General features: G+C 36.0%; 1 protein-coding gene across 8 annotated transcripts in view; it reads right to left on the reverse strand.

The window, feature by feature from the left end:
* MTHFD2L (methylenetetrahydrofolate dehydrogenase (NADP+ dependent) 2 like) overlaps positions 1-27,378 on the reverse strand; it is a 146,002-nt gene that overhangs the window by 88,846 nt on the left and 29,778 nt on the right. For all 8 annotated transcript variants that reach the window (XM_003832325.6, XM_034958667.2, XM_063603556.1 and 5 more), the window contains 2 exons: positions 14,346-14,498; positions 12,902-13,009 (listed from right to left, as the gene is read on the reverse strand). In XM_003832325.6, coding sequence (XP_003832373.2) covers positions 12,902-13,009; positions 14,346-14,498 — 261 coding nt within the window. The remainder of the gene's footprint in view (positions 1-12,901; positions 13,010-14,345; positions 14,499-27,378) is intronic.

Genomic DNA, 27,378 nt, shown 5'->3' on the forward strand with positions numbered 1-27,378 from the left:
AACAAAACTAGATGAAGGATGAGTTTGATGAATTGACAGAAGTAGGCTTCAGAAGGTGGGTAATAACAAACTCTTCTGAGCTAAAGGAGCATGTTCTGACCCAATGCAAGGAAGATAAGAACCTTGAAAAGAGGTTACAGGAATTGCTAACTAGAATAACCAGTTTAGAGACAAACATAAATGACCTGATGGAGCTGAAAAACACAGCACGAGAACTTTGTGAACCATACACAAGAATCAATAGCAGAATTGATCAAGTGGAAGAAAGGATATCAGACATTGAAGATCAACTTAATTAAATAAAGAAAGAAGACAAGATTAGAGAAAAAATAATGAAAAGGAAGGAACAAAGCCTCCAAGAAATATGGGACTATGTGAAAAGACCAAAACCTATGTTTGACTGGTGTACCTAAAAGTGACAGGGAGAATGAAACGAAGTTGGAAAACACTCTTCAGGATATTATCCAGGAGAACTTCCCCAACCTAGCAAGACAGGCCAACATTCAAATTCAGGAAACACAGAGAACACCACAAAGATACTCCACGAGAAGAGCAACACCAAGACACATAACCGTCACATTCACCAAGGTTAAAATGAAGGAAAAAATGTTAAGGGCAGCCAGAGAGAAAGGTCAGGTTACCCACAAAGGCACAAAGGGAAGCCCATCAGACTAACAACAGATCTCTCTCCAGAAACACTACAGGCCAGAAGAGAGTAGGGGCAAATATTCCACGTTCTTAGAGAAAAAAATTTTCAATCCAGAATTTCATATCCAGCCAAACTAAGCTTCATAAGAGAAGGAAAAATAAAATCCTTTACAGATAAGCAAATGCTGAGAGATTTTGTCACCACCAGGCCCGCCTTACAAGAGCTCCTGAAGAAAGCACTAAATATGGAAAGTAAAAACTGATATCACCCACTGCAAAAACATACCAAATTGTAAAGACCATGGAAACTATGAAGAAACTGAATCAACTAATGGGGCAAAATAACCAGCTAGCATCATAATGACAGGATCAAATTCACACATAACAATATTAAACTTAAATGTAAACAGGCTAAATGCCCCAATTAAAAGGCACAGACTGGCAAACTGGATAAAGAGTCAAGACCCATCAGTGTGCTGTATTCAGGAGACCCATCTCACGTGCAAAGACACACATAGACTCAAAATAAAAGGATGGAGGAATATTTACCAAGCAAATGGAAAACAACAAAAAAAAGCAGGGGTTGCAATCCTAGTCTCTGATAAAACAGACTTTAAACCAACAAAGATCACAAAAGACAAAGAAGGGCATTACATAATGGCAAAGGGATCAATGAAATAGGAAGAGCTAACTATCCTAAATATATATGCACCCAATACAGGAGCACCCAGATTCATAAGCAAGTTTTTAGAGACCTACAGAGAGAGTTAGACTCCCACACAATAATAGTGGGAGACTTTAACACCACACTGTCAATATTAGACAGATCAATGAGACAAAAAATTAGCAAGGATGTTCAGGACTTGAACTCAGCTCTGGAGCAAGTGGACCTAATAGACATCTACAAAACTTTCCACCCCAGATCAACAGAATATACATTCTTCTCAACACCACATCACACTTATTCTAAAATTGAGCACATAATTGGAAGTAAAACACTCCTCAGCAAATATAAAAGAATGGAAATCATAAAAAACTGTATCTCAGACCCCAGTGCAATCAAATTGGAACTCAGGATTAAGAAACTCACTCAAAAACACACAACTACATGAAAACTGAACAATCTGCTCCTGAATGACTACTGGGTAAATAACGAAATAAAGGCAGAAATAAATAAGTTATTTGAAACCAATGAGAACAAAGACACAATGTAACAGAATCTCTGGGACACAGCTAATGTGGTCCTTAGAGGAAAATTTATAGCACTAAATACCCACAGGAGAAAGTGGGACAGATCTAAAATCGACACCCTAACATCACAATTAAAATAACTAAAGAAGCAACAATAAACAAATTCAAAAGCTAGCAGAAGACAAGAAATAACTAAGATCAGGGCAGAACTGAAGGAGATAGAGACAAAAAACCCTTCAAAAAATCAAGGAATGCAGGAGTATTAAAAAATGTTATTTTTTTTAAGATTAACAAAATAAATTGACGACTAGCCAGACTAATAAAGAAGCAAAGAGAGAAGAATCAAATAGATACAACAAAAAATGATAAAGGGGATATTGCCACTGATCCCACAGAAATACAAACTACCAGAAGAATATACTATAAACACCTCTACACAAATAAACTAGAAAATCTAGAAGAAATGGATATATTCCTGGACACATACACCCTCCCAACACTAAACCAGGAAGAAGCCAAATCCCTCAATAGACCAATAACAAGTTCTGAAATTAAGGCAGTGATTAATAGCCTACCAACCCCAAAAAAAAACAGGACCAGATGGATTCACAGCCCAATTCTACCATAAGTACAAAGAGCAGCTGGTATCATTCCTTCTGAAACTATTCCACACAACAGAAAAAGAGGGACTCCTCCTTAACTCATTTTATGAGGCCAGCATCATCCTGATACCAAAACCTGGCAGAGACACAACAAAAAAAGAAAATTTCAGGCCAACATCCCTGATTAACATCAATGTGAAAGTCCTCAGTAAAATACTGGCAAACAAAATCCAGCAGCACATGAAAAAGCTTAACCAGCACAATCAAGTTGGCTTCCTCCCTGGGATGCAAGGCTGGTTCAATACATGCAAATCAACAAACGGAATCCATCACATAAACAGAACCAAAGACAAAAACCACATGATTATCTCAATAGATGCGGAAAAGGCCTTCAATAAAATTCAACACCCCTTCATACTAAACACTCTCAATAAACCAGATATTGATGGAACGTATCTCAAAATAATAAGAGCTATTTATGACAAACCCATAGCCAATATCATAGTGATTGGGCAAAAGCTGGAAACCTTCCCTTTGAAAACCAGCACAAGACAAGGATCCCCTCCTCTCACCATTCCTATTCAATATAATATTGCAAGTTCTGACCAGGGCAATCAGGCAAGAGAAAAAAATAAAGGGTATTCAAATAGGGAGAGAGGAAGTCATATTGTCTCTGTTTGCAGATGACATGATTGTATATTTAGAAAACCCTGTCACCACAGCCCAAAATCTCCTTAAGCTGATAAGCAACTTCAGCAAAGTCTCAGGACACAAAATCAATGTGTAAAAATAACAAGCATTCCTATACACCAATAACAGAAAAACAGCCAAATCATGAGTGAACTCCCATTGACAATTGCTTCAAAGAGAATAAAATACCTAGGAATACAACTTAAAGGGATATGAAGGACCTCTTCAAGGAGAACTACAAACCACTGCTCAAGGAAATAAGAGAGGACACAAACAAATGGAAAAATATTCCATGCTCATGGACAGGAAGAATCAATATCATGAAAATGGCCATACTGCCCAAAGTAATTTAAAGAGTCAATGCTATCCCCATCAAGCTACCACTGACTTTTTTCACAAAAATAGAAAAAAATATATTTCATATGGAACCAACAAAAAGCCCGTATAGCCAAGACAATCCTAAACAAAAAGAACAAAGCTAGAGGCATCATGCTACCTGCCTTCAAACTATACTACAAGGCCGCAGTAATAAAAACAGCATGGTACTGGTACCGAAACAGATATATAGACCAATGGAATAGAACAGAGGCCTCAGAAATACCACCACACATCTACAACCATCTGATCTATGACAAACCTGACACAAAAAAAAGTAATGGGGAAAGGATTCCCTATTTAATCAATGGTGTTAGGAAAACTGGCTAGCCATATGCAGAAAACTGAAACTGGAACCTTTCCTTACATCTCATACAAAAATTAACTCAAGATGGATTAAAGACTTAAACAAAAGGCCTAAAACCATAAAAGCCATAGAAGAAAACCTAGGCAATACCATTCGGGACATAGGCATGGGCAATATCTTCGTGACTGAAACATCAAAAGCAATGGCAACAAAAGCCAAAATTGATAAATGGGATGTAATTAAACTAAAGAGCTTCTGCACAGCAAAAGAAAATATCATCAAAATGAACAGCAACCTACAGAATGGGAGAAAAAATTTGCAATCTATCCATCTGGCAAAGGGCTAATATCTGGAATCTACAAGAAACTTGAACAAATTTACAAGAAAGAAAAAACAAGCCCATCAAAAAGTGGGTGAAGGATATGAACAGACACTTTTTAAAAGAAGACATTTATGTGGCCAACAAACATATTTAAAAAAGCTCATCATCACTGGTCATTAGAGAAATGCAAATCAAAACCACAATGAGATACCAATCTCATGCCAGTTAGAATGGAGATCATTAAAAAGTCAGGAAACAACAGATGCTGGAGAGGATGTGGAGAAATAGGAATGCTTTTACACTGTTGGTGGGAGTGTAAATTAGTTCAACCATTGTGGAAGACAGCATGGCAATTCCTCAAGGATCTAGGACCAGAAATATCATTTGACCCAGCAATCCCATTACTGGGTATATACCCAAAGAATTATAAATCATTCTATTATAAAGACACATGCACACATATGTTTACTGCAGCACTATTCACAACAGCAAAGACTTGGAACCAACCCAAATGCCCATCAATAATATACTGGATTAAGAAAATGTAGCACATATACACCATGGAATACTATGCCCCCATAAAAAAGAATGAGTTCATGCTCTTTGCAGGGACATGGATGAAGCTAGAAACCATCATTGTCAGCAAACTAACACAGGAACGGAAAACCAAACACCACATGTTCCCATTCATAAGTGGGAGTTGAACAATGAGAACACATGGACACAGGGAGGGGAACATCACACACACCTGGGCCTGTTGGGTGGTGGGGAGCAAGGGGAGGGATAACATTAGGAGAAATACCTACAGTAGATGACAGGTTGATGGGTGCAGCAAACCACCATGGCACATGTATACCTATGTAACAAACCTGCACGTTCTGCACATGTATCCCAGAACTTAAACGTTTTTCTTGTTTTGTTTTGTTTTTTGTTTTTTAACCAGTCAGGCTTTTGGCCTCACTCTCCCTGTGCAAACTGGTAAAAGGTCTAGGATTTTTGAGCTGTCCTTGCCCCAACTTGTTTTGTTTTGATACATGTTTTCTAATAATCCAGTTTGTCTCTTCTCACCTGCAGGCCATCATACTCCAAATGGTCAAGCAACTGGAGCCTCAGACAATGACCCCTTCTGCTGGGGACCCTTAGATAGGCTTCTGAGGGAGACTGGACTGACATTTCCCCAAAACAGCACCCCCTGTCAGCAGCAAGCAGTTAAGATTGGCCTTTGTCCTTATCACAATCCTTATTCTAATGGCAGTTAGATGTACTTCTTTAGAGGGCGAAATGAGACAGCCAAGCAAAAAGGGCTCCTTAGAGAACTTCTGACTGGGTGGCGCTCTGAGAGAATGGGTTGGAGCCATGGAAATTCATGCCATTTGCCATTGGTAGGAGCCTGGCCTTTCCTGTTCCTGGGTGGTAATCTGGGATTCAGTTGGTGAGATTTGGGCCTGTTAACCGGAATCCTTCTCACTTTACTGAGTTTTTCCTTTTCACCCAATAAATTCCATTTTTCTCACCCTTTTATGTGTCCACAAACCTAATTTTTCCTGGTTGTATGACAAGAACTCGGCTTTTAGCTGAACTTAGAAAAATGTCCTACAACACTATGAGGTCATGGAGAAAGAGAGGAATTGAAAGAAAAAGATTCGGACTTCACTCTCCATTTAAAATAAGCTTTACTGTTCTTTTCAACAGTGTGATAGTCCCAGTTGTCTGATAATAATATATAATTTCCAAGTGCAGTGCTGTGCAGATACTAAATGGCTGAATTTAGAAGACACTGAAAATGAAATTTAGTATTTAGAAGACACTGAAATTTAGAAGACACTGAATTTAGAAGACACTGAAAATGAAACAGTGCTCCTATTATTCAATTTAGAAAATGAGAATAGAACTATCATTTGCTCTTTTCTACAGTCTTCCACTACCCAAATTCAAATATGTAATTCAGTAAAGTCTAATCAATGTAGAGACATCACAAAACATAATATCCCCAACATCTTTTCCTTCTAAGCTGGGGGTAGTGGGATGAGAGTGGCAGAGACTAAATACCTGCCATCCCCTGCCCCAGTTAGACAATGGTTCCTTCCCCAGAGGCAGCAAACATCCCAAGCCACTCCACTGCCAATAAGACTAAGAGTGTCAGTCTCAGTGGTGTGATCACTTTGCATGACTCCTGCATTCCTAGGCGTTCCTATTTGGCTCCTCTCTTTGAAACCTAAAAGAGCTTGGCTCAACCTGCCACCAGGCTGAGCTTAATCACACATACCACTCACATCACGTTGCACTGCCTCAAGCATCCACTACTGTGTTATTATGTCCTGTAGGTGGGAGATAAAACTTCCAGGCTGGCAAAAAAAAAAAAAAAGTTCTTTTTCACAACTGGGGTTAATTCTCACAAAGGGAAGGCATTCAACTGGCAAAAATTATTGTCATTTTCCATTTAGATAGGGTGCCTCTTGAAGAAAAACTACCTGAGATACAGTAAGTTGCTGCAGCAGCACAGCTTGAGTGTGAAAACTGAATGCCAATGCAGAGGCAGTGCCTTCGGAAAACACCCACTGCAAAGATGAATCCTGATGATTCAGACTGTCAACTTTTGGAGAGACAGGACTAAGTCTTTTTCTGTGGGATGCAGTAGTATCCCACAGTGTTTCCCAGATAATAAGTACTAGATGAGTATTGGCTGAATGAAATCAAGAAAAACACCAGACCCACTGGACTCTAAGCAAAACCAGCTGGTTGCTGGCCCTGTCAAAATACTCTTTAAAAATCAGCCAGCATCAATATTACTCCAATGATGCCAGAACCTTTTAGTCAAAGGAGCGGCATACAACTCCATGTTGTGGCTGATTAGGGAAATCTCACCTAATTAGAAGAGATGTCCTACTTAGAAATAAAAGTATGCCAAGAGAAACTTACTCTAAGCATATGAGGCTGGGTGCAGTGGCTCACGTCTGTAATCTCAACATTTTGAGAGGTGGAGGCAGGCAGATTGCTTGAGCTCAGGAGTTCGAGACCAGCCTGGGCAACATAAGGAGACCCCCATCTCTACGAAAAATACAAAAAATTATCTGGGTGTGGTGGTGTGTGCCTGTGGTCCCAACAACCGTGCTCCCAACAGGAGGATCACCTGTGTCCAGGAAGTTGAGGCTGCGGTGAGCCGTGATCATGCCACTAAACTCCAGTCTGGGTGACAGCGTGAGGCCCTGTCTCAAAAGTAAAAATTCAAAATTAAAATAAAAGAATATGAAATAAAATCTGATTCTATATCCTCTTATGACAGTTAGTAACCATAATGCCTTAGTCATTATGACAATTTGTAATCTTGAAGGAAAAATAAATGTTTTAGAGAAATTGGAAACTTTACTTCCTCATTGTAAATCTAAAAATAAAGACACTATGCTAAAACCAATGGTATTCAGTTTTCATTCTGAAAGAAAGTGAAACTGGTAGATGACTACATACAAATAAGTAAAAAAAAAAATGTAACTGGGCAGCTTAACTTCAAAATGCATTTTCAACTTTTTTTTTCTTTCTCTTGGGTTTCAGGATACAACCTTGAGGCAAATTACAGAAGACTTTCTTTAGCCTTAAAAAAGACTCCACATCTCTCCCTTTCTCACAGTATATACTCCCTTCATATCTATCTAACCGTATGCTAGTATCTAATTATGTGCCTTCTTAGAAGTTCCAGGAGCTAATCTTGAGACAGACAGACTAAGTCTGAAGACCCAGCCACAAAATTCCAGAGATTACTTCAAGGCCCCTGGTTAACAACCCAGCCGTTGTTGAGATGACATCAGCCCACACTCCAGCTGGACTGCGACCCAAGTTAGCCACCAGAACAAGACACACAGACATTTACTCCACCCAATTCTTACATGCCTTCTTTATCAAGTTTTCCCTTTTTAAACCTCTGCCTTCCACCACCACCCTGCCCCAAATCAAAGGAGTTACTTTGGATAGAAATCTGGCTGTTTCCCTTTTTTTTTTTTTTTTTTACTAGTTTTGGTTAATAAAGTTACTGTCTTTCTACCAGGCCTTGCTCTTGTTGGACTACACAAGCAGAGAGCATCTGGACTCGTGTTTGGTTACAAATATACAATGATCTACAGGTGGTCACAATGGTACTCAAACATTCTAATAATTAGTGGAGCTCATTCTCTTCATGTCACCTCAATTAGCCATGAGTTTTGAGAAGCACATAGAATGTTTATTTAGGGATGCCAAATTTTATTTTGTGCCACTGACTATTTAAAATTTAAATTACCCATACTTGTATATCATATCCCCTTGTTCCCCCATCACCACCACCAAGACTATAGCTCTGGGAGGACAGGAACCATCTCTCACCTACTCTTTATAAACTACATAGCAGCTAAAGTGCTACATCCTCTGCAAAGCCTTCTGTGATGGTCTGTTCTCACCAGAAGGTAACTCCTTCCTTGCTTCCTTGTTGTATTGAGTGTCAGCACTATCCCTTTACTTTAAGATTTTAGCACATTCTCATTCCTCTAAATATTTCAAGCCCTTGGGGAATTAAAAAAAAAATACTCAAGAAACAGCTAGGATCCATGTCCTTAATAACAAAACTAAAAGCTAGCCATAGGTAGACACATATCAATCAAGCTAAATTACAGTATGGTCATTTTTCTTCTAGTACAATTATCTTTGGCTTTAAGACAAAAATGAATCACTAGGGTTCTGCATGTCTTCTGGAAAAGAAATAAATACACGGCATGAGCTGAATGCTCAACATTGAGTGTCATTAGAACAAGTTCTATAGATATGCATTTGCCGAGTTAGTCCTCCTTCATTATCTTCATTAGCTAACAATGCACATGGAGTCACTGCCCATAATTATTGCCCTAACAGACACGCATGTTTGAAATATTAACTTTCCCACAGACTCCAAACCTTCAGTAAGCAGCTCTCAATGATTCATTATATTAATAATACATGTCATCATACTCCTCTTAAATATGCATGAGACTAAAAACCACCCATGTTGCAAATCTTCCAATATCATTTTTAGTATAATTTGTTACCTTTTAGTTACTGTAATTCTAACGGCACCCAGGTACCACTATAATAAAGGTAAGTTTAATTATCTGGTTTCTAAGTAACCAGTATTATAACTTATTCTACTTTTATTCCATTTTAACATGCATTCAAATGAGAATATTTCATAACACGAAGTATAATACTTTTTAAAGTATATATGTTTTTGTTTTTATCCTATAATTCTTTCCCCAGAGGTCACTGCCACCATCAATTTGTGTTTATCTTTCTCATGCTTCCTTTACTGCTTTTACTGCATATGTATGCATCTATAAATAAATCATACATGATAAAAAATAAATTAAAATGTTTAATTCACAGGATAACCTAGTTTAAAATTGCATATAAAAGAGGTAAATAAATTTTGATAGGCATTTTATAGACAAATATATAATTCAAGATTGAAATTTATCAAGAAATTAGCATGCAATATATTGATACCTATTAAAAATATATTGTAAAGTACTATTTGGAGAATTATGATGTCCTATTTCTAATCAAATACTTTATAAACTTTTATAAATTCTGAGTTTATTCAAATTTTTACAGAAAAGATCAGATATGATCCAAAAAATGCAAAAACAAAATCCACCAGAAGAAAATAAAATCCAAATAAAGGTAAAAATCACATCATTAATCTCAGATCATGTTACTTCACACATGATAGTTAGAATGGCTACAGATTATTATTGACTTAAGTGTAATAATGCCACAGCTACATGCACCAATAGCTTACTTAACTTACTATATGTTAGGCACAGTAATTAGTGATTTACATTAATATTTCATTTACTTTTCACAATAACCAAGTTGAGGAGATATTAATATTATTGACATTTTAGAGATGAGGAAAGCGGAGGCCTACACAGATTAAATGACTTGCCCGAGATCACAGGGCTTGGTAATGGAGGGGGCCTGACTCCATGTCTATCCTCTTAACCACAAAGTCAGAACCCAGCTCCCCAGAATGCCTGTTTCCTTGCATGGCCTTAGATGAGTCCTCTGAAGTCTCTAAAGCTCATTTCCTTTAGCTGTAAAATGGGAATAACATTAATATATGCTAGGATTACTGAGAATTAATGAGGATGGTTTAAGAGAAAGTACTGAGCAAATCACGGAGCAATACACTGTTGCTCGTTATGTTACAGATAAAAACAACATTGCAAATGAAAAAAAAAACTGCAAATTGGCTCTTGGTCAAAATTTTCCAAGAAGAAATAGTATACTTAGGTAAACATTACTGATTGTTTTATCTTGTGATATGGCTGGAACAGGAATCTCACCTAAATCTCACTTTCAATTGTAATCCCCAGTGTTGGAGGTGGGGCCTGGTGGGAGGTAACTGGATCATGGGAGCACTTTCTCATGATTTAACACCATCTCCCTTGGTGCTATTGTTGCAACAGTGAGTTCTCATGATATCTGGTTGTTTAAAATTGTATGGCACCTCCCCCCTCTCTTCTTCCTGCTCCAGCCATGAGAAATGCTGGCTCCCCCTTTGCCTTCTGCCACAATTATACATTTCCTGAGGCCTTCGTAAAGGCCTAGGAGATGCCTCCATGCTTCTAGTACAGCCCGCAGAACTGTGAGCAAATTAAGCCTCTTTTCTTTAGAAATTACCCAGTCTTAGGTATTTCTTTACAGCAATGCAAGAACAGACTAATACACCTTGCTTAGGTAAGACACAGAAATTATTACATAAAGGCAAATAAGAATCACTATCTTTATTTACAGAGAGAGAGAGAAAGAGATAAGCAGCAATAGACTAAGCTAGAAGTGAACAGTGAAACTAGGAATGCAACTTTGGAGATGGGTACCATGAAAACTGTCATACCACTGGATTTGGGCTAAGAGCTCTTCAAAACTAAGGCTTTTTAAAGTTATCTGGAGTCATTATCAAGTCTTAATTTACTGTGATTCACATATATATGTATTGATTTCTGGCAATATTTAATTCTTTAGGCATAGAAAGGGAAAATATTATTCAAAAGTGTCATCATTCATCATTTTAGATAAGTTAATACTGGGATTATTTTTCCACAGAGCTTTGTGTTTTAAAAATTATGTCATAAGTATCATGTCAATCAAGATCCTAAAACAAGTATTATTGAAAGTTTGAGATCAGGAAACTCGAATTCAACAAGGTTAATAATAAGAAATCTCTATATATATGCTGTGTGTGTGCATGCATGTGTGCATGTGTGCGTGTGCTGTACATGATGAGCACATAGGTGTCTATCATTCTGGTTAAATATTAGAAAGCAAGCAGAAAAGTAGCCCATCCTCTTCTTTGGAATTAGAGAAACCAATGAAGTACTGTATCAAAAATTAGGGGGAGAAAGATTAGAAGTAATAAATGGTAAAGAAAGTACAAAACGTCTCTAACACATAGATAAACCAATAACTACTTCTATTAAGAACATGAAAACTTGGTGTTTTACCTAGATTAGAACAAGATGCAGAATTTAGCAGACAGTGATAAGCTGAATAACCCTTGTGCCCTCCTCCCACAGCACTGGCTCAGACAACCACGAACAATGCCCCATCACCCCTTTGCTGTATTTCCTTTTCATTCCATCTCCATTTCCATTTCTGTGGTGGTTCAGTCAGGCTGGTGGGAAAAATTTTAGTTTTAATAGCCACAAACCTTGTTGGAAGGTCTGAGGGTTTGCATAACTTCAGTAATAAATCAGTCTGAAGGCAGCCTAGTCCCCTTATCTTTAGTTAAATAAACTAGAGTAGAAACAAAGGAATGTGGAGAGTTTACCTAACTAGCTTGTTTACTCGTGTGGTCCTAAGACTAACCTTTGATCTACCATGGGCGCTTAATTGCTTTCTACTTGGGAAGTCCACAATGTCAATTACACTCTAGTGGTGTTGACCCAAGCCTTTGTCAATTAATCTTTGCTGAATAAATGTAAGTCTTGCTGACTGATTGAGACCATAGTCGCAACTGTTTACAGCACTGTGCGTGGAGTCTGTAAGCGGCCCAGATGCTCAGCTGGACTGGTAAAGCAGAATATCTGTGTGTCAGTGTACTTTATTCATCCATCGTTGGGTCAGGGTCTGTGGGACAGACCCCTGCAAATTTCTGGGAAGCTATTCTGTATCTAGCTATTAGACTGCTGAAGAAACCAAGGTCTTGGGATGATCTTCAGATGACCAACACCTGGAATGGCTGCATGTTCTCTAAGGCTAACACATCTTCCTGGGCTTTGTCAGTGACTTGGAGTGTCACTACTACTCATAGGACAATGACTATTTGTTTAACCTATATAATCAGATAACAACTCTAAGCCTCAGCTTTCTTGTCTGTAAAATAAACTAACTAGCTGATTTCTAAAGTGCTAAGACCTTGCCACTATAGGAATTCTACATCCAAGAGATGTCTTGTTTTCTATTTCCTGAGGGCATGTGAATCTTTTGTATCTAGTAGCTTTGCACCTTTCTTAATGTCTGATCGTTAATTATTTAAACAAAGTGCATATAGCCAAAAAAAAAAAAAAATAGAGAAAATGGCCACATATTTTCAGTAATTCCTACAGTCACTTTCAAGACTCTCACATCACTAAATGAGGAATAAAGGAGACTTTGAACTGCATAAACCCACAAATATAATAAGCTGCATTATCAAAAGTGTTTATTTGATGATGTAAGAAGTAAGAACACTGCGAGAGAGTGTAGAATCTGCAAGGTTCTACCTACCTCCTGGCCGTTCATGCTCTCCATCAGTGTGTAAAAGCATGGCAATAGGCATCCCTACGTTCTTGGATCTTCCAGCCACAACCACATTTTTTCCAAATGTTTGAATTCCTTAAAATACAGAGTTCGGTTTAAATGCAGAATTGACAACAAGAAGTAAATTAAACATTTGTACAGCCAACTGAAACATTCTTTTAAAAATTTCTAATTAAATCTGAATTATTATGTGGCTTATCTATAATATGAGCACATTCATTATTTATAAATAATTCATTTTATGCTTCTTTGATTTGTCACTTCTTCTCTGATTATGTACTCATTAAAAACCATAGACATTCTTAAGTTGACATTAAGTTGCTTTTAAACATTGAGAGTCACATTAAGAGTTAGAAGAGTAGAGTTTTAACATATATTAACTGCTAATTATAAAATAAGCAAAGTACAACGATGTCGAACTTAATTGGCAATCAAATTTTGAGCAACGCTGGAACAAAACAAGTAAGAAAAGAGGCATTTTCCACAAAGCTCATGCATTTTACTCCATAGGAAAGAAGCACTAAACTTACAGACTTAGAAAGATGTAAAAAAATAAAGCCTGTAGAACCTTCTACTTTTTTTGGACTCAGTTTCTTCATAAGTAAAGCAAAGAAGTTAGAACTAAGGATTTTCCAGTACTCACAGTGTAGGAGTATGATTCTAGGATCTGTTTTCCCTTGGAAGTTTTTCTTTCTCAGAAAGACAACTTTCTCAGAAAGAAAACTTCTTTTATAAGAGTCTGTGAGAGCATTACCGTATCCAGTACAGTACAAGGGTAAATGTTTAAAATTAAAACCCAAGCCAATAGAAATGATAACTATGTGATCAGAACATATTTTTAAAGGTACAGAAAAATATATTTTAGAAAAGTTTTCATCAAAATGCATGAAGTTTACATTTTAAAGGCAGACATATACCACTACTGTGTGGAAAATTCACTTCCTATAAGTTGCAACTGCAGTTATCTATAATCTGGCTAATGCTCTTCGTTTCATTTTATTTTGGATTTTTTTTTCTGTTTGTTTTGTTTGTTTTGTTTTGTTTTTGAGACAGAGTCTTGCTCTGTCCCCCAGGCTGAAGTGCAGTGGCATGATCTCGGCTCACTGCAAGCTCCGCCTCCCAGGTTCATGCCATTCTCCTTCCTCAGCCTCCCAGGTAGCTGGGACTACAGGTGCCCGCCACCACACCTGGCTAATTTTTTGTATTTTTAGTAGAGACAGGGTTTTACTGTGTTAGCCAGGATTGTATTATGTTTTGACTTCTACAATTTTATATCTCTCTGTACACTGACGTTTTATGGATTATGATTTTCTGTCACTCTATAGGACTGAGGTGGTCCCATCAAGTCTCAGTGCACAAAGGCTCAGCTCAGCACCTAGCATCCATGTCCTGCAGACCACAAATTACCAACCTGTTCTTTTTATTATTTCCCAAACAGCACTGGCAGTGGCAGGTATGAGAGAATGCTGATCAAGGCACAATCTTCCAATATTGATAATATGAAATCCATCTACATCTTTTTCTGGGGCAATTCCATTGCATATTGTTCGCTCATCAACGTGGTCTGAAAAATAAATAAAATTTGTCTAATTTTAAAATTGTTATTTATTTGGTAGCCTGAAAAATGAAATCTGAGAATCTAAAGCCACATCACTTATAATTCGGCTCTAAAAAAGGTGTAAAGTCATTATTATTATTATTATTTGCCACCAAAATAGTAAGCCAAAGTGCTCTTGACTGATGGCTGTAATGAACTGCAGTTGGAGTATATGCTATTCCAGAGCTAAAAGTGGCTGGACCGGTGAAAGAAAAAAAATTGTGAATTAAACAATACCAATGAGATCTGGTAATATCCAGGTGTCATGTCTTTGTTTCAGTAAGTCTGTATATTTACAGGGTTTGAATCCACATTTCTATGACACAAGACAGTTCTCCTAATAGGCTTCTATTAAATACTTCGAATATTGGAGATTAAAAGGGGTTTGTTACTGTTAAGAATAGTCATAACATCATGAGTTCTTAGCTTCCTCTTAAATGACATAACAAAAAATCTAATATAAAACACACATGCACACACACACATCTTTTCTCTAAAGCATTGTCACAGTGAAATAAAAAATATTACTATGATTTGCTATATGGAAGAAAAAGAACACAACCTGAGTAATAAAGTAATCAAATGAAATATGGGATGCCAATCATCTCATTTTTTAAAAGTAAGTATAGAAATATAAAATAGGCTCCTATTACTCTATGCAGAGTAGTTTAAATTATCACTAACCTAACAATTAACCCATGTGCCTAATATACTAAAAGTATATTTTCTATGTAAAAGTTTATTCGGCCATTATATAATGCGATTTAGACATAATTCTTTAAAACATTATAAAAGTCCAAGTTCAAACTTTTCAGAAAGCTATGCCTTGGGTTTTATATCTTTTGTATTCTAAAAGTGTGCTACTGCTACCTTACTTTAAGTCAAGCTAATTAACCATGATTAGATTACAAAAGTCCTTGAAATATATAAAAGTATTCATTTGAATCATATTCACATAGAAACTGAGTCTTTGGAAAGTCTCTCCATTCAATAGTTTTTCACTTTTAATAACTGCATTCAGTCTAGAATGTTTTAGCAGGGCCTCCATCTATTTTCTCTATAGCTTGGAGATCATCATATAGATTCTAGTCAAACTTTTAAAAGAATACATATTTAACTTATTACATGAGGGTAAAAATACTGGTTCTTTTTTTAAAAAAATCTAGGTGATGATGATGATAAGTCATTTTTAAATCACCTACCACTCACGCGGAAGCTTCATGACATGGATATTTTTTACAATGAAATGAAAAGCTTTATAGATGAAAAGAAAAACAACTATATTTGGAGTATCTATTTTTAGCTAGGACTCAAATTAGTTTATTTCTAAGTTCAAAACTGGCTAATATAAGCATGGGCTGGGCTACTGATTAAAAAGAACTCAACAAGGACTCTTTGTAGATTTTAAGAACCATTCTCCAAACAATAAGCCTCAATTACACTGTATTTTGCCATCTACCATTTTTTGTGCTCCCATTCACTGAAAATAACATTAAAGCTGTAACAAATATTTCAGTTCACACACCAGCTGAAATACTTGAGAAGAAATGTAAGCATCTGAAAATCTGGAAGCCAGAACTAGAGACTGGTGGTTACAGATCTGTCCTCTTGCATATGCCAACTTCAACTCAGATCATAATTCAGATCACCATTTTGGTTTGTCTTAAATATTTAAGTATTAGTAGTTTAAAAGACAGATGAATGGACATACAAAATGTATAGCAGATTCATAAAACCTGAATCTAAAAGGAAAAGAGCTCCATATGAGTAGATGAAAAAAGTGAAGATCATAAAAATCCAGAAAACCAATTCATTTATCATTTTTATGTAACTCTGCTATCTCAGCAGTGTATTAAATCTAACATATATCTTTTTCCAGGAGAGATCTACCTATTACTATGTAGTATACAGTATATAGCAATAATCTGAACTACTCTATCTACATTTAAAAAGTGCTTTACAATGATTATATTACCTTTACATCAATTTCCTTTTAATCTTCATAGTTACTGGGGATAAAAGTAGAAAAGGTATGATCATGCCCATTTTAAAGACAAGTTCAAGGAGTTAGAGTCAATCTCAAATCACTACTAAGAATCCAGAATTTAAATCCATATCTTTTTGTTCTAAGATCAGTTTTTCCTTTTGTATCATACAGAAGTCATAATAAATATTAATCATTTTAAATACCATTAAAAATTAAAATCACAGAGGCCTCCCTCCCAACTCCTAATAAGACATTTGATAACTCTAAAATATCCCAAGAAATGTATTGTTTCTCCTAGGGCTCCAAATATAACACTATTCCTAGATTAAGTAATACTTGTCTAAGCACATGCAAAAAAGCATCAAACATTTTACATTTAGGATTACAGGTAATCCTACTTCCTTTTGTTATATGAGTAAGAGAAATAAATACATTTCCTGTTTGTGACTGACTGTTACTAAAAGTCTCCCAAAATCTCACCCTTGGGGCACATAACTTGAACAGAAAAAACATCGTGAGACTTAATAGCATCAATTTTCTCACAGCAGTTATACAACATGTTTGATTCACAGGATACATTGGTAAACAACAAACCATTTAATATCTTACCCAAATGAATGATAAAACTGCTTTTATTCACTTTGTGTTTTCCCCCCTTCTATTTAAAGTTATGAGAAGTCATTAAATCATGCTAGGAAAAACAGAAGTCATCAAATCAAAATCTGAACCACTGTAATAAAACAGCTCAGATAATGCCTTTAGGACACTGTAGATTTACTATATTGAATGAATATATGTTTTGTACGGGTTTTTTTTTTTTTTTTTGAGACAGAGTCTCACTCTGTTCCCCAGGCTGGAGTGCAGTGGTATGATCTCAGGTCACTGCAACCTCCGCCTCCTGGGTTCAGTAGATTCTTCTGCCTCAGCCTCCCGAGTAGCTGGGACTACAGGCATGTGCCACCATGCCTGGTTAATTTTTGTATTTTTAGTACAGATGGGGTTTCACCATATTGGCCAGGCTGGTCTCAAACTCCTGACCTCGTGATCCACCACCTCGACCTCCCAAAGTGCTGGGATTACAGGCATGAGCCACTGAGCCTGGCCACTGAATATATATTTTTGCGATGTATTTATAATATGCTTAATTGCCTTTGGACAATGAACAGAAAAAAAAAGGAACAAACAAATTACTGGCTTATTTTCCACCTATAGATTTTTACAACATTACTGTTTAAAAATACCACCTTCCACTTCCCCCACATCTGTTGGATAAGTGCAAGCTCATCCGTATAGTAAACATTGTGTCCTTTAGCTTATTTTTCCTATAGTCTCTTTTCTGTGTGTTCCATACCTTTACCAACCATCATCATCACATGCCCTCCACTCTAGTCACACCAAACCATGTCCTTTCCCCAAGCCCTTAGCATTAACTTCTGCATTGCTATTGCTCATGATGATTTTTTTCACTACTAATCCTTTCTTCTCAGTTTTTTTCACATCCTATTCATTCTTCAATGCATTGATCAATTGCCCCCTGTTGAAATGATCACAAATTGAAACAATATTTTTTTCCTCTGCTTTCCCATGGAACTGCTATAAAAAATACTTAGCACACTAGTTCAGTTAATGATATTAGTTGTTTAATTATCTCTATCATTTATGAATGTGAGCCTTTTAGGACACAGTCTGTCTTAAACTGATTCACTTATAACTACTCCATCTCAGTTGATGGTGTGAAAAAAAAAAATCTTGGGCCCCCAAAATCACTAAGCTAAAGGGAAAATTCAAGCTGGGAACTGCTCAGAGCAAATCTGCCTCCCATTCTATTCAAAGTCATCCTTCTGCTCACTGAGATAGAGGAATGTTCTGATTGCCTCTTTTGGAAAGGCTTATCAGAAACTCAAAAGAATACAACCATTTGTCTCTCACCTACCTGTGACCTGGAAGACTCCTCCCCTGCTTCAAGTTGTCCCTGCCTTTCTGGATGGAACCAGTGTACTTCTTACATATGTTGATTGATGTCTCATGACTCCCTAAAATGTATGAAACCAAGCTGTGGCCCAACTACCTTGGGCACATGTTTTCAGGACTCTGAGACTGTCTAATGGGTGCATGTCTTCAACCTTGGCAAAATAAACTGACATTTGTCTCAAATTTTCAGGGTTCATAATGGGAAACCCATCCTTCTGTGCTACTTGCCAAGAAAACCTGGAGTCATCTTAAATATCCCTCTTTCTCTCACACCTAACATCCAAACCATTGGAAAATCTGTTGACTTTCTTCATAATAATATATCTAGCACTTTATCAGTCTCACCATGTTCATGATACTACTCTACTTTGAGTGAACATTATTCTTCCTGTCAATTCTTGAAACAGCCTCCTAATTAGTTTCCTTCTTCTATATGTGCAACCATACAATTTATTCACAAAACAGCAATAGAGTTATACCTTTGAAGTACATATTTGATCACATTGCTTTTCTCCAAACCCTGCAATGTTATTACCTTAAAAATTGCAAACAAGGCTCTACATGATTTTTACTGCACCAAAACCATAGCTATGTGTCTAATCCCATCACTGGTTACTCTCGTCTTCTCTCAATCTGTGAGCATCAAGCTGGTCCCCTTGATGTTCCTTGAAAACATGAGGCATTTTGCCACCTTAGCTACAGCTTTCTATCTGCCTGGAAGGCTTTCCTAAAAAAGAACTGTCACCTAGGCTAAATCCCTCCCTTCTTTCAAATGTTTTCTTAAATACCACATTCTCACTGTTAAAAGAAAAACTTCAGCCAAATTAAATTTAAAGATGTTTAATTGAGCAATGAACAATTAACGAATTGGGCAGCCCCCCAGAATCACAGCAGATTCAGAGAGACTCCAGAACAGCCACGTGGTAGAAGAAGATTTGTAGACAAAAAAAGGGACACAACACACAGAAATCAGAAGTGAGGTACAGAAACAACTGGATTGGTTACAGCTCAGTGTTTGCCTTATTTGAACATGGTTGGAGCAGCTGGCTACACTTGATTGGCCAAAACTCAGTGATTGGCACAGGTGTGGGCCACGATTGGTTTACACCTCTACTTGTTATAGTTCACAATATACAGAAAAACTTTTAGGCTAATCTTAAATACGTAAGGAGGCAGCTTTAGGCTAAACTTGATTAACATCAGTGAGGACAATTCTGACCACACTATTTAAAAATGTAGGTTCAGTTTCTAGTGATTGTGAAGTAGCTTATATTGGACTAAACTTCTTACAGAAAACAACTGCAAACTTCAGTAAAATCGTTTGAAAAAATACAAAAACAACTATCTGAAAAAAATGGAAAGTCACTAAAAACAAACAGATGTAGAGGAAAGTAGATAGCTTAAAGAAAAAAAAATCACTGAAAGAGTTCTCCACTTTAAAAGCTTTTCTAGCCACAGGACAGCTAGAATTTGGATAGAAATATTCAGTCCTACTTGCTTAAGAGATCAAAAGATGAAGTTTGGGGCTAACACCGTAGTTGAAAATTGAAGCGATATATCCAGGAAAGGAGAAAGCCACAGAAAGGAGTCCCATACATTGTATACAAATTCTGTATCTCTGAATGACCCCTGAACAAACACACAGGAAACAAACCCCAAGAAGCTCATCTAAGGATAAGATAACTTACCAGAGATTGTACCTGTGGTTCACCAGAGGAGAAGCAAATCTTTAAGTCCTCAATCTGATACAGGCATTTATAAAAAACTTTACAATTAACATCCTACTTAATAGTGAAATACTGAACCTTTTTCCTCAAGATCTGAATAAGGTCCACTCCCACAATTTCTAGTTAATGCTTTGTTGGAAGGCCTAGTGGGTGTAATAAGATAACAAAAAAATAAAGAGGCATAGAGATCAGAATAGAATAAGTAAAATTCTCTGATCACAGATGGCATAGTTGTTTATGCAGAGCATGCTTAAAAATTTATAAAACAATTAATAGAACTAATAAAGTGAATTAAGCAAGATTACAAAGTCAATATAAGAAAACAATTGAATTCCTGATACAAGTAGTAACTATCAGAAAAATGAAATTTTATAAATACTCTTTACAATAGCTGACAAATCATAAAATGCTTAGGAGTAAATTGTTTAAAATTTGAGAATAACAGCTATAATAAGAACTACAAAAGACTGCTGACAAATGACATAAATAAATAAAAGGCATACCATGTTCATAGATTGGAAGACTCAATGATGGTAAGATGTCAATTCCCAAACTGATTTATAGAGTCATTGCAATCATCTCAATCATAATCCTATGTCGTTTTTTGTTAGATTCTTAAATGTATATGAAGATTTAAAGGACTTAGAATATCCAAAGCAATCTTGAAAACAGAGTTAGAAGATTTACAATATCTGACTTCAAGACTTGCTACAAAGCTACAGTAATCTAGACAGTGTGATACAGGCATAAGAACAGACAAATAGATCAATGGAACAAGAAAAGAGAGCCCAGCTTTAGAGTCACACTTATAGAATGTGAATGCCACAAAAATGCCATAGTAATTCAATGCGAAAGCAAAGTGTTTTCAACAAATAGTACTTGAACAGCTAGGCAGCTATATTGTAGGGGGTGGGGTGGCAAAACTCACTATGATGACTATTTCATACTACACAGAAAAATTAACTAGAAATCAATTAGAAATCTAAACATAAAAGTTAAAATTATATAGTTTCTAGGTGAAAATTTAGAAGAATATCATTGTATGCTGGGTGTAAGAAAAGGTTTCTTAAAAATAACACAAAACACATAAAGCATAAAATAAAAATACCACCAATTAAACTTAAGAAAAATTAAAATCTTATGCTCATCAAAAGGCACCATTAAGAAAATGTACAGGTAAGCCAAAGACTGGGAGAAAATATTTGCAAAACACCTATCAGTTAAAGAACTTGTAACCAGATATATAAAAAAAAGCACTCAAAGTTAAATCATTAAAAATAAATAATATTTTAAATAAATAACATTTTAAAATAACATTTTAAACATTTTAAACAGCCACTTTACAAAGTAAGATATTGAAATGGAATATGTATACAAAAAAAATCAGAACAGTGGCTACCTGAGTGTGAGGATGAAAGAGATAGCAACTGTCTGGGAAGGGGCATGAAGAAACTCAGTTGACAAAAATGTTCCATAATATGATAGGGGTTTAGATTACATGAGAGTTTGCATTTTTCAAAACTTATGGAATAATACATATAAGATGTGTACATTTCAATGCATGTAAATTTCACATAACATAAATAATGAATCTTAATGATGTATACACTAAAGTTTTAGGGGTATATTAAGTGTTCTTACCTTTAAATGCTTCAAAAATAAAATGGACGGGTGAAGGAACAAATGGATAGGTATGTGACAAAACAAATATAGCATAATGTTAACAACTACAGAATCTAGTTTAAAGGCATATGAGTGTTCATTGTACCAGTCTTTTAGTTTTCCTGTATGTTTGAATTTTTTATAACAATATGTTGGGAGGCGGTCAGATAAAAATACAACCTGTCCTCCAACATCCTATCCCTCCTACCATGATCTACTTCTTCCTTTTTCCGATAGCATATCAACATCTAGTAAATATATTTGTTTATTTATTATATTTATTTTTTTTTACCGCCTCCTCTGCTACTCAAAAGGACAGAAATTTCTGTCTTTTTCTTTTTCACTGATCCACAGTACAAATAATAGTGCCTGGACCATACAGGCACTCAATAAATATTTATTGAATAAATGGCTACTATTAACCCTAATTTATAGATGAAGAAACTGAGACAAAATTAGTGGGCAGCTGGACACAGTAAGAAGAACAGGCTGCCATAAGGAAAATATGTCTGATCCTTCTATATCCTCTAACATCCTCCTTTTAAAAATACAAAGAGGTCAGGCACGGTGGCTCATGCCTGTAATCCCAGCACTTTGGGAGGCTGAGGCAGGTGAATCATGAGGTCAGGAGTTTGAGACCAGCCTGGCCAACATGGTGAAACCCTAAAAATACAAAACCCTAAAAATACAAAAAATTACCTGGGCGTGGTGGCAGGTGCCTGTAATCCCAGCTACTCGGGAGGCTGAGGCAGGAGAACTGCTTGAACCCGGGAAGCAAAGGTTGCAGTGAGCTGAGATCAAGCCAATGCACTCCAGCCCAGGCAACAGTGCGAGACTCCATCTCAAAATAAATAAATAAATAAATAAATAAAAATAAAAATATAAAGAAAAACCAAAGGTGGCTTACGTTAAAAATCATAATTTTTTATATTGTTGCATCTACCTTATTGACTATCTGGTACTATTACATCCTCCAACATAAATTTAAGGTGAAAGATTCATGTTTCTTGTTTTTCATTTACTTCTTCCTTTCTGGACATGAAAAAAAAAAAACAGGTAAAGCTTTATGCTAATAGATCAAAGTCCACATCCTGAGTGTGTATACAATGCCCTTGAAAATTCAATCATTTATTTACTCAACAAATATTTACTGAATGTCTACCATATTACCAGTAGGGGTTTAGAATATATAAGTGAGGGCCAGGCACAGTGGCTCACGTCAACACTTCAGGAAGCTGTAATCCCAACACTTCAGGAGGCTGAGGTTGAAAGATCACCTGGGGTTAGAAGTTTGAGACCAGTCTGGCCAACATGGTGAAACCCCATCTCTAGTAAAAATACTAAAATTAGATGGGCATGGTGGCCAGCACCTGTACTCCCAGCTACTCAGGAAGCTGAGTCAGGAGAATCACTTGAACCCAGGAGGCAGAGGTTACAGTGAGCCAAGATCACATCACTGCACTCCAGCCTGGGCAATACAGCGAGACTCTGTCTCAAAAAAACAAAAAACAAAAATGAATATATAAGTGAGGCAAACAGACAAAATTCTTGCCTCTGGAATTTATATTTTAATGGAATAAATGTCTGCCTACTCAAACTACCTATAGTCTCTCAATGATTTATTTTCTAAGAGTAGCCTACCACTTTCCCACTATTATTTAAGAGTTGTTTCAACATCAAGGGACAAGGGGACAGAAAAGGAATGGGAACACACTCTAACCTCGCTGAGCTACTCCACCCCAAATTCTGAGAACACAGTGGAGCTTGGAGGTAGACTGGAAGGAGTTCTCTAGGCCGGAAAAAGGTGGGTCTGGCTCTCCACCCTTCTGAGCCTCTCCTACAGCCACGAAAACTGCCCCAGGATGTCCCCAGGCAGGCTTACTTCATAGGATGTAAAAAAATAAAAAATAAAAATTAATGAAGTTGGAACCTACACATCACGCAAAGGTTGCTAACCTTTACCCTATATAATTATCTTAAGTGACCTGAAGAGTATATGGAGATCCTAAAATTACCTTGTTCTTGTAAGCAATGTTAAGGACACCTTGGTTTATTGAGCCCTTGGTAACTTCTGTCAAATATACAGTACTGTCCTTGAAATAGTGTATTCTATAGAAGAAAACACTTAGATTAGTGAACATGCCAATTCTAATAAGCTTCTTTTAAACACACAAGGAGAAAGAAAAGATTTTTTTTGGGAATCTTGCTTGCAAACTTTTCAAGGACAATGATTTACTCTCAAATTGCTTTCTGACTATTTCGTCAGTACCCTGACTAAAAGGTACCTTTTCCCCGGGTACCTAGTACAGAGTTACATAAATTCTAGGTAAATATTCGTTGACCTGGTAAATGAATGATGAGGGTCAGAAAACTATCATATAACTAGATATTTTAAAATACTTTCCACAGAGAAATATCCATCTTCCATAGGGCCTTTTGATTTTGGTAAATGCTTTGTCATCATTTCAAGCTGAATACACTCAAAAACAGATGAGGATATAATGGTAAAGAAAAAAATAAAAAAGTAACTTGTTCAAAAAATTCATGATTTTGAAGATATTGTGAAAAGCAAATCATCTCAAGTTAGATGATATAACAAATTTTTGATAATAACTGTTCAAAAAGATGTAATTCTATAGATTTGAGCCACTAAAAATCTCTGGGCATGGTTTCCACATGAATATGAATGAGAGAGAGAGACATAAGTGGCTATAGACACCAACCAATCCCACTGCTATGTAAATTATATCTCAGTGATTTACTCACCTTCCAGTGTAAACCATTAATCTTTTTTTTTAAAAAAAAAAAAAAAAGGGAAGAAAAACACTGCTTGCTCAATGCTGCCATCATGTGGTTAACATACTTTACATGCAAGAGAGTGGTCTTCACTTTTCTTCCCCTTGCTCATAAGCTCTTTGATATAAACCTCCCTCTGAGAAAGTTTTTTTTTAAGTTGGATAAATAATATTGTGAGGATGGCTTTGCTTCTATGTGACTAAACAAATAATGTCAAAAAGAATTTGAAACAAAATATTGGGTATTTTTTCTTTGAATGAACTTCAAGTGCAGAAATTGGATTAATCATAATTCACGGGCTTGTGACACAACCTCAATATTGGTCCAAACACAATGCAATTTAAATTAGTTTTTCATAATAAATTAGGCATGTGCAAATCTACTACCCCAAACAAAAGTTATCACCTTGATCTATATTTAACCTTAATCTATATTTAACCTTATAGTCTACCCAATTAGTCCATTCTCCATCCTGCTCCAAACAGATGTAAATTTCATCCTGAGTCCTGTGCCTGTCATTCTTTTGAGTCCTTTACTATATAGTTTTATTGTATTTTTTCTATTTCTAGTAGATTTGCATTTTTGATAAACAGCTTTATTGAAGAATATTTGAATATAATAGACTGCATACATTTAGAGAGTACAATTTGATAGGTTTTGATATATATATACACATATATATACATATGTATACCCATATATATACCCATATATATACATATGTATACCCATATATATACACATATATATATATACCTATAAAACCAGAATCCTAGTCAACATAATGAACATATTTACCATTCTGAAAACTTTCCTCCTACTCTCTTCATAATCCTTTCCTCTCTTTCCTATCCCCTCAGCCCCAACTATCTACAAACATTTGTTATGGACTGAATTATGTCCCCCCGAAATTCAAATATTAAAGCTGTAACACTTAATGTGATGGTATTTAGAGATAGGACTTCTGAGGCCAATTAGATTTAGATGAGTTCATGAGGGTAGGGCCCTTGTGATATGATTTAGTGTCCTTATAAGAAGAGAAACTAGAGAACTTGCTTTCTTCATGATGTGAGGACACAATGAGAAGGCTCTGTCTGCAAGCTAGGAAGAAACTTCTCACTAGAACTCAACCATGCTGGCGCCGTGATTGCACACTTTCAGCCTCCAGACTGTGAGAAAATACATTTCTGCTGTTTAAGCCTGTCATTCCATGGTATTTTCTTATGATAGATGAAGCAGACTAATATACCACGGATATGCTGTCAATTCATTAGTTTTCATTTCATATAATTTTATTTAAATGGAATCACAGAGTATATACTCTTATTTGTCTAGATACTTTCACTCAGCATAATTACTTTGAGATTAATCTATATTGTAATATGCATCAATATTTTGTTCCTTAATATTGCTGAGTAGTATTCTATTGTATGGAATATCACAGTTTATTTATCCATTGACCTGCTAATGAACATTTGGGTTGTTTCTAGTTTTTAGTTATCACAAATAAAGGTTCTGTGAACATTCATATACAAATACTTGTATGGACATATGTTTCATTTTCTTTTGGGGAAATACACAGGCACGGAACGGCTGGACCAGTGTGTGTGTGTGTGTGTGTGTGTGTGTGTGTGTGTGTGTTTAACGTTTTAAGATACTGCCAAACTATTTTCCAGTTTTCCAAAATGTACCATTTTGCATCTCCACTACAGGAGAACATGATGGTTACTATCCCTCCACATCATCACCAACACACAGTATAGTCAGTTGATATTTTAATTTCAGCCATTCTAATGGGTTTGCAGTAGTATCTTGTTAATACTTTTCATTTGAATTTCCCTAATGACTAATGATGTTGAACATCTATTCATATGCTTATTTACCATTTGTATTTCTTCTTTGAAGTGTCTGTTCAAAAACTTTTACCATTTTTGCTCTTGCTATTCTCTCCGTCATTATTTTTAGAAAGTTTCAGCGATGATTATTTCAAAAGTTTTTTCTGTCCTGTTTTCTCTTCTCCTGCTATTCCAAATGCATGTACCTTTTGAAAATATCCCACAGTTCTTTGACATTCTATTCTGGAGCGGTTTGGGGTTTTTTTTGCTCTTTGTGTTTTATTTTGAGAAATTTCTACTGGCATAACTTCAAGCTTACTGATTCTTTTCCTGGCCATTTCCAGTCTACAGTTGAGCCCATCAAAGCATTCTTCATTTCTGTTAGAGTGTTTTTAATTTCTAGCATTTCTTTTCTAGATATTCTTTTGCATTTGAATATCTGATTGTTCCAGCCAGTACTATTTGTTGAAAATCGCATTCTTTTCTGTACTTATTTGCCTTTCCACTTTTGTCAGAAATCAGTTATCAATATAAGTGTGAATCTCTTTCTGGACTTTCTATTTTGTTTCATTGATCTGTTTTTCTATCTTGATTCCAATACTACATTGCTTTGCTTACTGTAGCTTTATAACTCATTTTGACATCAGGCAATGTTAATCCTCCATGTTACTCATTTTCAAAATTGTTTGGCCCATTTTAGGTCATTTGCAGTTCCATATGAATTTTACTCAGTTTCTCCCAAGTTTTTACCAAAGGTCACCTTGAACCTACAAATCAGTTGGAGGAAAATTGGTATTTTAACAATATTTAGTCTTCTGATCCATAAACATGGTTTATTAATCCATTTATTTAGGCCTCCTTTAGTTTGT

Source organism: Pan paniscus, chromosome 3, assembly GCF_029289425.2.
Source record: "Pan paniscus chromosome 3, NHGRI_mPanPan1-v2.0_pri, whole genome shotgun sequence".
Classification (NCBI taxonomy): domain Eukaryota; kingdom Metazoa; phylum Chordata; class Mammalia; order Primates; family Hominidae; genus Pan; species Pan paniscus.